Source organism: Lissotriton vulgaris, chromosome 6 (genome assembly GCF_964263255.1).
Source record: "Lissotriton vulgaris chromosome 6, aLisVul1.2, whole genome shotgun sequence".
NCBI lineage: Eukaryota > Metazoa > Chordata > Amphibia > Caudata > Salamandridae > Lissotriton > Lissotriton vulgaris.
In genome coordinates this window covers 317,209,744-317,225,068 of record NC_141694.1, presented here as the reverse complement: position 1 = coordinate 317,225,068, position 15,325 = coordinate 317,209,744, and the positions used below count along the sequence as shown (strand labels likewise).

Sequence of the window (15,325 nt, the reverse complement as noted above, 5' to 3'; positions counted from 1 at the left end):
GCACTGACCATTTCTTGGAGCCTCCTAGGGCAGCTTTGGCAATGTCTGTATGGGCTATTTTTTTAATGAAAGTGTGGTAAAGTCTATTTAGTTTCTTTACACATCCCTACAAGCATCCTTAGTCTTACCGGGAAAACCAGATTTGGCATGTGGAAACTATATTAGGATGACCTTGATAGGATTCTGCGCAGTGTTTGTGTCTGCGCAGTTAGTAAACTGAATGCCTATCCAGACTTAACAATTAGTGCATTGTCCCCATTTTCCTTTTCTCACTATCCATAATATATTTTTTTATACATATTTAAAAGATATTTTTTAACATCATTTTTATTTATACAATACAAGGACTCAAACATAGACCAATAGTATGAAACAAATGCAGCAGTGATGCATATTCGAACCTCTCCGTATCCACACCACCCCTCTCATACAGTCTACATTATGACAATCAGATTGGCTATAAGTCCCCCTCAAATTTCGAATGACCAATGATTGGGTTGTATCTCCTATATACTCTGTTGTTCCTATTTCCAGCAAGCTTCTCATACCGCCCACCCTAACACACAGCCGACCAGCCGCCTCCTGATCTCCATTGGCCTTTACAATCCCGTATCCCATCCTCCCATATTCTGTCACCATCTTTCCCCTTACTCTCCATTCCCAGGTCCAGTCATGCAATTTCGGAACTATTTTGCTGCCCCATTTCTGTGCTATCTCCCTCTTCAAAACTATGTAACCCAGGTTAATTAATATAGTTTGATGTAGGATGACAGTTCAGCACCGTACCCCATGTTCGCTGGGTGTACGGCGCGTACACCCTGCGATCGCAGGGGTACGGGCGTACACCCCATGATCGCGGGGTTAGGCACTGTACCCCTGAGATCATGGGGTGTACGGACCGTACGGTGTGTATGTGATTGTGTGCTTTTCCGTACAAATTAGCCTTACCTGACGTGGACTGTACGAATCGCGTCCTCATCCCCCGGTCCGGATCGTACTCGTTGGGTCGTACGGCATGTTTACGGATCGTACGGTTCACTGTGAGGATCTATGTCGTACGGTTTCAGCCTTGCAATTCGTACGGTTCGCGACGATTCGGACGGATTGATGGGAAACGTATCGTACTACGTAATTCGGACGGACGTGTACGATTCGTACCGCGAGCACTCCAGATACGATTCGGACGGACGCTTTTTTCCCCGAATCGGAATCGACCCCTTTGTGTCAGAAAAGGTGACAAACTGGGAACCATGGATGCCTTCATCAACAAAATGAAAGGCTTTTTGAGGACTGGGTTAAAAGTGAAAGATCACTGTATTAGGTGATTCTACTAACATGCCATCAGGTTGTGGACACCATAAATCACACACCTCGGGATATTAAAGAGAGACTTAACAAGAACAGAAAATAATTTTATCCATTATCTTGTCTCCCTAGGGGTAGACATAGTTAAATAGGTGTGCTTCTCTATTATTATACAAGTTGAGATTTTTTGTCTTCCAAGAGAAAGCACCCGATCATGGCGTTTGACGCAATTACAAATCTCACAGAAAAAAGGGCAAATACTTTAGCCTATACAGCCGATCAAGCAACTGATATTTATGCACTTATACATGAAGTAAGAACTTCAAATATACAAGGAAATACAGTGATTCAGCAGCTAAAACAACTTGAATTTTTGGTAAAACGAGAATTAAGTCAAAAAATTGCACGCTTCCATGTTGATACAGTACCACAGAGCAAAGCGCATTCCACGTGGTCTAAGAATGTCAATTAAGCCGATGTTATGTAGATTTCATCAGAATAAGGATTTCATGGACAAATGGTACTCTATTTTAAATAAGTGTTCTTTAGAACTGATTTTATTGTTGGTAGAAGAACTAGCAAGAGTTATACAAGAACTTTCTACTGAGATTGATGAAATCAAACAGAATTTGGAACAAAGGATGGATAAAGAGGATTGGGACAAAGCATTAGAGGATATAAACATACGTCTAGACAAATACACAAAAGAATTGCAAGAAGGGAAGTTGCGAAAATATAAAAGGGACACGTTGGATTATAAACTCAACGAAGTTTACACGTGGGCCGAAGTATACGCCCAGAGACGTGTTTATTTAAAGAAAAAAACGACCGTCACAACTTCTGATGAGAGCAGTGTATTAGACACGGATATTAGCTCAAACAGACTCCCAGCTCAAACATCAACAGTAGAGAAAATCGTATCTAAAGAAACATCCACTAATAATGGAGCAAGCACTACTGGGTCAAAGGATTTATTTATCTATGGTCACGGATGCGAGTCAAGTACTAGGTCCTTCCAAGATAGGAGGAAAACCAGGAGAAGTAATCGAAAAACAACGCACAAGGAGCCAGAAAACCTAATAGTGAATATTTCGCAGACAGATCTTAAAACTAACCAAAAAAGAGTGTTGAATAAAGGTCTCAGTTTTGTACCAACATATGACACGAATCTACTTGAAACAGAAGTGGCACTATTCAAATTTATGAGGGTGCTCCGGTTGAAGCATTTCTTCAAAAATATTGTACCTAACCAACTTGAGAAAGAACCCACGGAGTTCCTAGAATTTCGTCCCAAATCAAAATTCCAAGCACCGGTGTCTCACAAGGTTTTAAATGCCTTCGAAAAGTCCGTTCAACGTGATATTCAACATCTAAATTTACAAAGATCTTCGAAGAAAAATCTTTCCTTCCAAGACCGACACATATTGAGGTCACTACAAAACAATGACAAATTAATGATACAAAAGGATGACAAAGGGGGAGCAATCGTTGTAATGGACTCATCCTTCTACAAAAACAAAGTGAATGATCATGTGCTTGATGAATCTACTTATCTACTTTTGGACAATGACCCCACACATGAATTGAAATCAACCCTTAAATTGATTTTAGATGATGCTGAAGGAAAGGGAGTCATTTCTAACTCTATGAAGCAATTTCTGACTGTTGACTTTCCCAGACGACCATGTCTCTACATGCTTCCCAAAATTCATAAGCATGCTAAAAATCCACCAATGAGGCTAATAGTCACAGGATATGGAACCATTTTCGAGCCCTTGGGCCACTATATTGATAACTTTCTTCAACCTTTTGTGCAACAGTGGTCATCCTATATAAAGGATACAACAGATTTTCTGTTAAAACTAGGTACAGTTATCTTCACACAAAATTTGATTTTATGTACAGTGGACGTTAAGGCATTGTATACATCTATTCCACATCAGGCTGGGATAGAAGCTGTAGAATGGGCCCTACTGAGTCAATCAAACATCAGAGCTGACAAAGTGTTTATTTTGGAGATCCTACATTTTTGTTTATATCATAGTTATTTTGTCTGGGAAGAGCAATTTTTTCTACAACAGAAGGGAACATCTATGGGATTTGCTGGGGCTCCAGCATATGCCAACACTTTTATGGCGAAGTTTGAATCAGATTACATTTACAATGACCAAGAATGGCAAGATCATACATTACTCTACTGTAGGTTCATTGACAATATTTTTTTGCGATGGACTGAAAGCAAACAAATGTTGGAGAACAAGCTACAACAACTAAATAGTTTTGATGAAAATATTCAATTCACGCATACCATAAGCGATGAACAAATAGCTTTTTTGGACGTTGTCATAGCTTTGGAAGCCACTAAGATATGGACGGCAGTTTTCAGAAAAGAAACGGATGTCAATAACGCTTTACAGTTTCAAAGTTTTCAACCCCGAGCTTGAAAAAGAATCTTCCCTTTTCACAGTTCATGAGGCTGAAAAGAATTTGCTCAGAACCCTCTGAGCTAGAGGAACATTTGGGATTTCAAGAACAGAAATACACAGAAAGGGGGTACCCCCAGGAAATATTGGATCAAGCTCGAAAACGGATTAAAACATTGGGTCGGAATAATCTGTTAAAACAGACTCCCAAGGAGAAAATAGAGCGACACGTCTTTGTGTCAAAATATTTCACAAGTTCACAAAAAATCAAGAACATAATAAATTGTCACTGTAATTTATTAGAGAATGAGCCAGACTTTCAAGGGATTTATCAATTGAAACCACTGTTCGCATTTACGAGGTCTAAGAACTTGAAGGAGATTTTGAAGTTTTCATCAAAACAGAAACAACATAACACATACAGAGGAATGAAAAAATGCGCTAATTGCGTACATTGTAATAATGTTGTCGTAGGTGCCAACATACACCATCCGCAAACTGGCAAAGAAATCAAATTATTCCATAATTCAGATTGTAATCCGATGAACTTGATCTATTACATAAAGTGCCCATGTGGCAAATTGTACATAGGTAAGACTGAAAGAAACCTTAAAATAAGGATTTCCAAACATAAGAGTACAATAAGGAACCAAAACATTAAGAGCAGTCTAGCTGTACATTGGAAGGAAGCTAGGCACAGTATAGCACATCTACAGTTTTCAGTGCTAGAGCAAGTCAAACCCTTTGAAGGCACGGATCTCACCAGATCCCGCCTCCAAAGGGAATTGTATTGGATCAAAAGGTTACAAACAGAGGACCCCAATGGGTTAAATGAATGCATTGATTTTGCATGTTTTTTATAACAACTGTTGATTACATTTCTCTGTGACTGTTGATGCATGGAATTTTTACACATAGCATTGTAGTATGTTTATGATGTTTTTACCAAAAGCCATCACATCTTTCATTTTTTTATATTTCACTTTTGATTTTTGTACACCAGGTCTTTGACAGTGTCGTATCTGGTTGATACAGTGTTGTTTTGTTCACAGATTTGGTTGATGTGGATAAAGTTTTGTCTTGTTCACAGACTGGGGCACCACGTGTTTTTTTGATTTTTGTTTGAACCACGAGTCGTGGGTATTTAAAGGCGTTTAGTTTTTTTAATGCCTGGAGTAGATATAGAAGCGGACTAGCGATTTTTCAAACCATTGTGTTCTACTCGGCACTAGTCTTGCAGCGAGTTTTACCTGTTCTAAGATGGCGCTGATTGTTCTAGAGGGTTAGTCCCTCATCCATGTTGATGAAGGGCCAGTGCAGCATATACCACGATGCTGCACATGTTGATTGTTGTTGCCGAAGAGAGAACAGCGTTTGCAGTCTTGGATGCGAAAGCGAGTAGAGTTATGGAGGTTTAAGAAAACGTACGAGGGTTAGGATGCAATTGAATTCTTTGAGCGAGGAAGCAGTGCAGAGGGTGATTTACACCAAATGCCATGTATTTGTTTATAGAACTTTCATGATGTTGTTTTGAGAAGGACGAGAAAAGGCATTCAGTTTCGAGATCAAAGCACGATGATTACGGGCGATTAGGAGGTACGGTTTTTTTCAAGTCATAACCATTAGATTAGAGCGATTAGGCTCACAGGCGTGTTGATACTGAAGATTCTTTCTATTGTTTACAGCTTGTTTCCAGAATGGGCTGGCTGTATGCAAGTTGTTTTTTGTTTCAGTCACGTTACACAAGTGGTTGTGGTGATGGGGGTTTTTTAAGGTTTTTAATGGTGGTTACTGACATATGCCTATGATGTATTCATGATTTGAAACACAGACACCATGTTCTTGTGAATATGAGCTGTTTCTGAACACTGTTCATTACTTTGTAGATTTAAAGGCTCCCGATGAAGGGCCACACAGGCCCGAAATGCATTGAGCCGGCAATGGACATCTAAAGAAGATTTATGTATAAAAAAAATATATGTTGATTTGTACTTTTTGCTTTGATTTACAGATGAGTTTTTGAGATACAAAGATCAAGTTAAAATGATTTTCGAATGAAAATGCAAATATCCGTGTCGAATTGAAATAATTCTTTGTAATACTGTTAAAAATTTGAATTGCACGCACAGAGTAGTTATTAATATACTGAAACAGAGTTGGGGAAATCCCCATAGCTATAGCTATAGTGCGTAGTGGTCGAGCCCTATGGACTCGAGGTAGGAAGGTTATAGGTACTATATATTACATATAGTAATCTCAAAATGCTCTTCAACATATATATGAGGCCACTGGCTGAAGTTGTTCGTCAGTATGGAATTAAGATCATTTCATATGCTGACGACACTCAGCTAGTGGTCTCACTGGCACAGGAAGTTAACCAGACCTCAAAAGGAGGGCTGAGGAAATGCCTAGAGGAAGTCAAGGACTGGATGTCCTCCTCCTCATTAAAAATGAATGGAGACAAGACAGAGCTTATGCTCCTGGGCCCTGCCAACCCTAACTCCCTCAGTACTCTATGGCCACCCTGCCTGGGCACCCCTCCGGCCCCAAAGGACAGCATCAAGAGCCTTGGGGTGTGGCTAGACAGATCTCTGTCCTTCGGTACCCAATCTACCAAACTGGCAGCCACCTGCTTCGGCCTCCTCAGAGTGCTAAGGAAGGTACTCCATCTTCTACCGATGGAGGCAAAACAAGTAGCCATTCAGGGCCTTATCCAGTCACGACTGGATTATAACAACGCCCTTTACCTCGCCGCCCCTGAGTACACGATACGGAGATTACAGACGGTGCAGAAATGTGCCGCGCGCACTTTGTTTCAGATCCCTCGACGCCAATCAGTCAAAAATGGACTGGAAAAACTGCATTGGCTACCCATTCCCCAAAGAATACAATTCAAAGCCTTATGCATTGCGCACCAGGCGTTCTGGAAAACGGGTCCTCTCATCAATCGCAACCTAGTGTCACACTACCTCCCAACTAGGAATTTGCGATCCAACCAGACCTTCACGGCCACAATTCCCAAAATAAAAAAGTCCAGAACTGGCGGTAGGACTTTCACCTACAACGCTTCCAAGCTATGGAACACCCTACCCCTCCACCTAAGGAAAAATTCCAATCTCACCTCATTCAGGAAACAGCTAAAAACATTCCTCTTCCTTGTTCTGTTGGTTTCTTAGCGCTTGGACGCCCCCGGGCAGCAATCGCGCTCTACAAATCGACATACAAATACAAATACAAATACAAAATGCGGATGTTTGGATTTTTCCACCCGTTCGCCCACATTTGCTAATATGGCGCGAGTAACCCACACGCCTATACACAATTATCTATCAGCAACATTATTTTAATACTACAACTCCATTGGAATGAACCCGTCCTCCTTTTCAGCTTCCAACATGGTGCCTGTAAGTTTCCAAGCATCGCACTGTAAGTCACTTGGCTTTAGTGTTCCACGGAGTAGCTTGTCAGCATGTATTGGACTGCGCATAAATACACTCCACCACGACTGCTCTGGCCCCATCCAAGGAAGCAGAGTAGGTCTCGCTGTGAACGCAGTTCAGCTTCCATGTAAGTATTTTCTATCCACGAGACTGGAACACTTTATATTTAACTGTAAGACGAGCCTAATCTAATCTAAACTCTCTCTCCCCGCAGGAGGCTAACTAGCCTTCTCCATGTTTTTACTTGCGGAGGTTGAGTCATTACCCTAATTGGGTGAGTCCTTGTTATTCTTCACTTATACTTCACAGTTAAGGTGTATCTCAATGTTGTGACTTCACAAATGTCACATTTTGTGTCTTTTTGGTGATGTCATTTATATTCAGGTTGCTTTGTATACACAGTACCTTGGGACATGCTGTTGACAGTTGCTTTGTATGCTGCACTCAAACTTTTATTTGTAATTGACAAATTTGCATTTTCATGTTTGTCTTTGTGTTTCAGGATGGGTTTTCTCGAACTTAAGGTCCAAGATTTTCCACAAATTGGTGGAGTTACCGGGTAATCTCACACTGAGAATTCACACCCACAGACACCGGTCACTGTGTAGATTAGGGTAGTTTGAGGTCCTGAAGATTTGTCACATGATCATTGTTTACTAATAAAAGATGCGACACGTGTTGACCAATTAAACCAATAATCCACCAAGCTATCTGGGACCACAATATCATGTGGTAGCAATTATCATTTTTAACTAGGCTTGTGAACTCATTCAGTCAATGTCGTGTTTTTGAGCATCACTTCACCTATTTTAATACACTTTTGTCTTACACCTATTTAACCAATCTACACCACATTATCAGCCCACTACCCCTTTCTTCATTAAACAGCTGTTCAAAAAAGATCTCTGGCAGAGTGCCTCTTTGGGGGTGCCCGTCAGGCATTGAAACGCCTGCCCAATGAGTAGCTAGAACAATGATGAAGCATGACACTGATTCAGGTGTGTGAAGACCCTTGTTCCTATTGGAGCAGATTCCTCCCTTAAAACCCATCCATCCTGCACAGTGCTTTATCTTTAGGTTTCACTAGGAACTGCATACCTTTGTTCATACTCTAGATGTGATTACGAGCTCGAATGCTGGACCTATAACCCTCCTGGTTCCCTCTCTTTTGAAATTGACAATTTAGTCCGACTGAAATTTGCAACATTATAATACTTTTTAAAATAGTGTTGCCTTTATGTTTTAACTTATTAAAATGGCAGACATTCTTAATTGGTATATTATGCATATGTGCCCAAGCTGGCTAACCGATTCCTTTTGCACATAAAAAAAAACTCATTACATAGTAGTATCTTATGCATTTTTCCAGTACCACTGCATACCCTTTGCATTTCAGCTAGGATTTAATGCTGATCTTTAGTGTGCACGTAACATGAAGCAGAAAGCTAAGAAGTCATTCTGCATCTATAAATGGAAGTAGTCGGCTGACGGCTTACCCTTGTCTGATCTGGATTAACATTTAAAAGTAACAGATCACGTGCCCACTCACATTAGGTGCATTTTAATCTGACAAAGTAGTCAGAGACCAAGAGTCTATAATAAGTAAATCTTCATGACGTGTGGTTCTACTTCAGAGGATACTGTAAACAAGATCAAAAAGAATTCTACTATAGCATGTCAGCAGCCCATGAGGACTACAGTCGCATATAGAAAAAAAACATTGATATGGGTGATTTGATTTCAGAAAAAACACATGTCTAAACGGGGTAGTTTTTCTTAGCAATTCCTTGTGGAAGTACATGAAGCTCCGGTCCCAGCTAAAAATAGCAAAAGCAATACTTACTGTATTTTTGTTCCACATTTTTATAATTCTTGAATCCGCAGACAAAATCAACTCTAAATTGTCATGGAACTGTATAGATTTAATAGGCAGCCCGTAGTTGTGATCTTTAACAATTAATGGACGACTGGATCGAAGATCATACAACAAAACCTGCAAAAAAACAAACAAGTCTTGCATCAGAAAAACAAAATCAGGAAGGTGCATTTAAAGTATGAAAATGGAGCATACCTTACATTAAAGTAATTCGGGAAAGCATTGGTGTGTGGAAGGTGGTCAAATGTACACCTTAAATCTTGCAAATAAAAACTGAAATTTCAATATCACCCCTAGTACGATGAACTCATTGCATGTTCTGGCCACTGTCTAAGCAGGTGTTACTTAGTGTAGTACTGCTCAAGAAGTCACATGAAATTAGGCACAAATTTAACACGGTTTCATCCATCTTAGTATTTCGATAACAAATGCTGTGTACCACTGTTCAAAGTTGGCAGTGTACAAAGAAGAAAACGAGATTATTCATACCCGTTTGTCCTGGCCTTTAATGTCCTAATTCCAAAAATATAGCCTGTTTTAAATGTAAATAAAAGGGAGAACTGGAGGCCCTCAAAAGTTTAAACAAATGCAGTACCAAGGCTTGCCTTGCAATTCCATATTGAGCACACACATTTAAAATCTTTATGAATAGGTTAACACCTATGGTGAAGCTTGCATCATAGTTACATAGAATATGGCAGGTCTGCTCCAATTAACAATGTCCTAGTAAAGTGGTTCCCAAAAAGTTTAGAACCACAACCCACTTTTTGGAACAACAAACTTTCGCGACCCACATAGCTTTATTGGACATGAGGTGGGTGATTTTTTATTGAAACTTAAGTACTGTGTAAAAGCACACTGTCATTTACAGACAGCACATTTTCTACTGAAGTGGCCACTCACTTTACACAGACAAACTGTTTTACCGATAAAACTACATAGCACATGCTAAAGCAAATTTTATCCACATTCAAAATACACTTATTAATGCACACAGGTTTACCTTTAAATAAAACAAGAAAAAATTGTAGTAGGTACTATATTTAAATGTTGAAGGCCGGCATATGAGTAAAGTGCTGAATTAAGTTAGCCTAACTGTTGATGCCATATTTTGTATAATGATTTAAAAAAAATATTTTTAATTTTCATATAAACTAACTTGGCAGCGGTAATACCAGTCACCGTAGTGTACAACAGGTAATTAAGTGAGCAGTACCCAACAGTGCTGCATTCGTTTTCATTCAACTATTGATGCCATATTAATGGAAAAAATAATACATCAACACTTAAAGGCCTGCTTTTTCACCTTGAATAGTTGTTTGTGCAAGATGTTGTTACTCTCTTTACTGCAGATGTTGCAACTTCAGAAGTCTACCGTAAGCTAGTGAATAGGCACATGTTATGTATTACATAGCCGATAGTGAGGTCTCATGGACAGAAGAAGCGTTGTCTGGAAGAATGATTCATGGGAAGAATGATTCATGGGAAGACTGCTATACAGCAAGACATCTACGATGTAACGTTTCCAGGTTTAATGTCTGAAAGCCTATTGTACTAGACTGAGAAAATGGTGAATTTGCTTATTCCCAGGAGTTGCTGAGATTCTACTAGAGTATGAAGAAGATGAATGAAAATAATGTTGCAACATAGAATTTGTGTGTTTATATTAATGAGTGTTCCTAGAATAGATTACCTCAGACCTCAGCTTAGCCTCAGACCCCAGATTGCTGGGTGGGAATTCCTGCCCTGACTTTCTGCTGGAGACTTGTCTTTGAGTTTCTGATGCTTGGTCTTCATAAGAGGCTGCCTCATTTAGATTCCTGCTGATAACTACGAGCTGAAAATACTTCCTAGTTTACAATGCAAAGGCTATATGCCTGTGCGCTGATTCTCTCATAAGTACTCTTTATAGGTACCTAAACTGACAACTTTTTTTTCATTATCGCAACTTATTTAGAATATAGAGTTTCATTTACATCTTTGCTAGATTATTACTATACTGACTGTAAGTCTAAGTATTTTTTTTCTATTTTATAATCAAATATCAATTGATGGATTATGTTAACTTTTAATGTTGAATTCTAGAGTTTAATGCTTAGTAAATTAAACATCAAAGACTAAAAAGATTTGGAAAATAAAACCCTTTAACTCACACGAATTCTCTTTATTAACTAAAACCAAAATGACTTTATGATTTACTGCTATGTAGGTGTTTGCTCCTCATTTATCTTCGTCGATTAACAAAGGTCCATACGACCAGAGGTGGGGATTATCTAATGACAATACTTAAAGACTGATAACAGAAAACCCAGCTCCATCACACACATATGATAATGTGTGGAAATCAGGTTTTTGTGAATATTTATCATTTGTGCATCACCAAGTAAGATGTCTGTATTTGTTTAGTTCCTATTAAAATCTCTGTTTCCATCACACTTCAGAATTACAAAAAAATGTCCATTATTTTTGCTTTTCCTAACTGCTGGATTAATACAGTTTATCTTCAGGTATCTGCATGTTGTGTGTTGCAAAAAAATGTCAGCAAACTTTGATGTACTCCAGCAAGATTGTCACATAATTCACTTTAAAAACTCCTCTCACTTTGCAATCTGAGAAGGAAAAGTAAACATCAATCCCATAAACAACAATGTGTCGGAAGACACATAGCATGCCATTTCACCTTTGTCTTCAAAGCACCAAATGTTAAAGATAAACACAGATTTTAAAGGCATCTTTATTTCTTGCTTGGACTTTCACAACCCACCGAAAATCAGAAGGTGACCCTCCAATGGGTCACAACCTACATCCTGGGAAACAATGCCCTTGTAGGGAGTGGCTTTTTCTCACTACATGGAAAACCAAAGAATTATCACCAACAGCAGATCATCAAGTAATAGCAGGAGGACCATCAGGACTTGCTTATTCACTAACTAATCCACCTATATATATATTCATTTTGGTGAGTTAAGTACACACTCAAGCGATCTATCAGTAAACTACATGTCACTCATGCATCAACTGTACATGTTCTGTGAGCAATGAAAGTTTCTGCTAATCTGCCCAGTCGAATCTGCACTGCAAAGAATGGAAGATTGCACTTGTTGCCTTCTGTGAAAGAGGGACGCTTGCTTTGCTATGGTCATGATTTATCTGTTCTGTGAGAAAGTAAAGCTTTCACCGCTGCCTGACATGTACATGTCCTGCGATTGGGAAAGCTTATTCTGCTGCTGCTGCCCTAGCTACACCTGTCTTTTGAAAAAGGACACTTGCACTGCTTCTGCCCAAGGTGTACCTGTTCCATGAGGAAGGGATGTTTCACCTGCTGTTGCCATATTCTATTAAAAAAATCAAAGGTAAATTGAACGCACTTGCCCTATGAACCGGGGACTGTTTCTCAATATTTGATTTCAGCTACTGAGACCTATGGTCTTGAGGAAGGCACCTGACTTCTTAGGGGCAAGATTCGAGTGTTGAACAATGTTGAGTTAAAACAGAAGCAAGCTCTATTGCTTGGCTCTTCCTGTTTTAATATATTGGTAGGGAGACTGCAGTAAAAACATGTTCGGGTCATCCATACACAATTTTAAATATGTGTGCTAGCTTAACAAAGGGAGAAATAATGGTCGAGGTAGGGACATAACCTCACCCAAACTAGGGAACCCATAACTAGGAAACTGTACAACCAGTGAACAGTGGTGCTCTCAGATGCTTCCCAGTGCTAGATGTGGAAGGCACTAGTGAAGCATACCAATTTGGTAGGCAAGGATTCATCATCCTATGAGAGTACATGGATATATGGTAATTCCATAAGGGGTTTGGCCGTTTCTGTATGCTTGCTTACAGACAGTACAAACGTTCTTTAACTCCTCTTACTCTCTCTTTAGAGTGTTAGGTATCTGTGTTGTGTCTGTCCTGAATGTGACATGTTTGTGCAATGCTCCTCCTGCTACTGCCAACGGTGCTTTTCTTTTTTTTTGTGTTATGGAAGATTATGCTGCAGCTCATGTTGTACTTTAGTTGTCAAGCTTAGTATAATATTTTGCACTACATACAATAGAAAACGATTCACAAAGAGAATGTTAAGATCTCTTCTGAATGCTATTTAAGCCTGCAGGAGCAGCAGGCCCCTCCTCCAGGAATGGCAAAAAAATATTATTTTAGATGGATTCTTCTCCTGCCTTTATTGCTGCTTTTATTCCTACAGTAAATTCAGGGTTTTCTCATTGATAGGGAAATAGGCAAAACAACATGGCCAACTTTGGTTACTTATCAAAATCAAGCCCGTCGTCCCTTCAATAAACTTCTGGGGTCCATAGTTCAGGCCCTTGTCTTGTCAAACATCAATAGAGGAAATCTGCGATTCAACAGTCTCCCAGACCCCTCAGTGACCCCAATCAAATCAAGCAGATGCTTGAGTGCCCACCAACAGAAAATTCAATCAAATTTCTCCTACCTTGAAAGAAATTAATCTGTGCACTCCCAGCCTGAATTTGTTTTATAATCTACAGACACACTCCACTTAAATAGAATTAACCACCATGCACCTAAAAAACACAAATGTCTGGAGCATACATACCTAAGAACACACATATAATCCTTGGCCAGGCTAGAAATCCAGAAGACTTGCAAAGACATACTTACTAACAGATGTTCTTTCAGCATATGAACTGAGAATATTGATTGACCTCCATTTCCAGATCATACTTGCTCCTTCAGTTGAGCAATTCAGAAAAGGTTAAAAAATACAGGAATGCCCCTCATCACAATCGCCCTGTCATCCTAGGCTGCATCCCTTCTCTCTCCCCCCTCACCCCACTTTGATGCCACATTTCTCTTGTAACTAACTGTATGCACTTACGAGTTCCAATCGTAAACATAACTGCATATTTCCCTAACCTCACATGTCGGCTATGTATTCGTTTGCAATGTACAACATTAGGCTGCCCTCTTAGGCAAGCTTCTCACTTGAGAAATTACCCAATTTAAATAAAGGTGGATTGGTGAAGAGTTCATATCTAGCTTTCTATGTGCCCGCTCTTAGTGAGTACCTCTGGTTTCAATTACTTTAATTGACATGACGGGCTGACAACCATCTTCCCATGCATCAACAAGCTTCTAACAATAGTCCATTTTTCTTGCCGGTCCATCACTTTCTATACTCAGGACATTTTCAAGTTGATATGGGGTTACCTTTCAGTTGCAACCTTGAAAAACCTGCTAGCTTTAAATATTCTTGAACATCCATCCTAAATTTAAAAATATAAAACAATCCTTTGTGGTTTAAATGTCGGTTCACTGTATTTATATGTATTGTATGTATTGACTATTAGTCAAGATGAAACTAGTTATGTGTTGGCCCTGAAGAAGCAAAACATTGCAACAGATTTCTTAGTCACCTGTTAGCAAAAAAACATGTATACTCTTTCCTTTTATTCTGAAAAAAGTACATTGACTTGTAAATCTGAAGCATAATTTTAATTTGTTTCAATCAAAACCTCTTGACCTCAACAACCTGTTCTTCTAAATTAAACTATTGGGTGTCAGAAAGTGAAAACTTTTATCTGAGGTCCCCTCAGGATAAACTATGGCCCTTTCCCCTCATTCTTTACTTGCATTTTTTGCTAAGCAGCTCCACTGGAGACAAAGGGAAAATAAGATGGCAATAGCCGTGACATCATATTCGATACCCGGTAAAACATGCATGGAATATAACATAAATCATACATGACCAAATATGGACAACAGGTGAACATACTTTTTGGGAAGGAAGAACTGCTCACAGAGATAAGATTTATTGTGCTGGGCACCCTTTGGCAGAGGAACTATAAGACAATGCTGTCCTGAGATGGGGTGGGGTGGTTAGAGGTAATCTATAAAGCTATGTAGGTAAGGAAGAAGATGTCACTGTACAAAGTTGCTAACGGTAACTCCGCGATGGAGTCACATGAAATGTCATACGTCTGGCTCATAAACCAGCCAATAGTTCTTTTCTGAATTCCTAGCAATATAATACCAGGAATCATATGGGTTCTCCAAAGAGGTCATGCAATTAAATTAGACTTACTCAAGTGTAGTAAAGCCTTTATTCTTCTTCCTTCACAGTTTGTAATGACCAAATCCAGCTCTTATACTTTCTGTCCAAGCTACAATGCAGCAAAATCAAAGCAGCATGTGCAGATCTCCAATTAATCACCTCTCACCTAAGAGATCATCTTAAATGAGTCAAAGCTATGAGGATGGGAATCTGGGATGTTGTGGGTGGAGGAAAAACTGGACTATAA

The 15,325-nt window shown here is 39.3% G+C and overlaps 1 protein-coding gene across 1 annotated transcript in view; it reads right to left on the bottom strand.

Annotated features, from left to right (window-relative positions):
* NOL10 (nucleolar protein 10) overlaps positions 1–15,325 on the bottom strand; it is a 742,763-nt gene that overhangs the window by 402,458 nt on the left and 324,980 nt on the right. Inside the window, exon 11 of the mRNA XM_086926337.1 lies at positions 9,012–9,161. Within this exon, the coding sequence (XP_086782463.1) occupies positions 9,012–9,161 (150 nt within the window). The remainder of the gene's footprint in view (positions 1–9,011; positions 9,162–15,325) is intronic.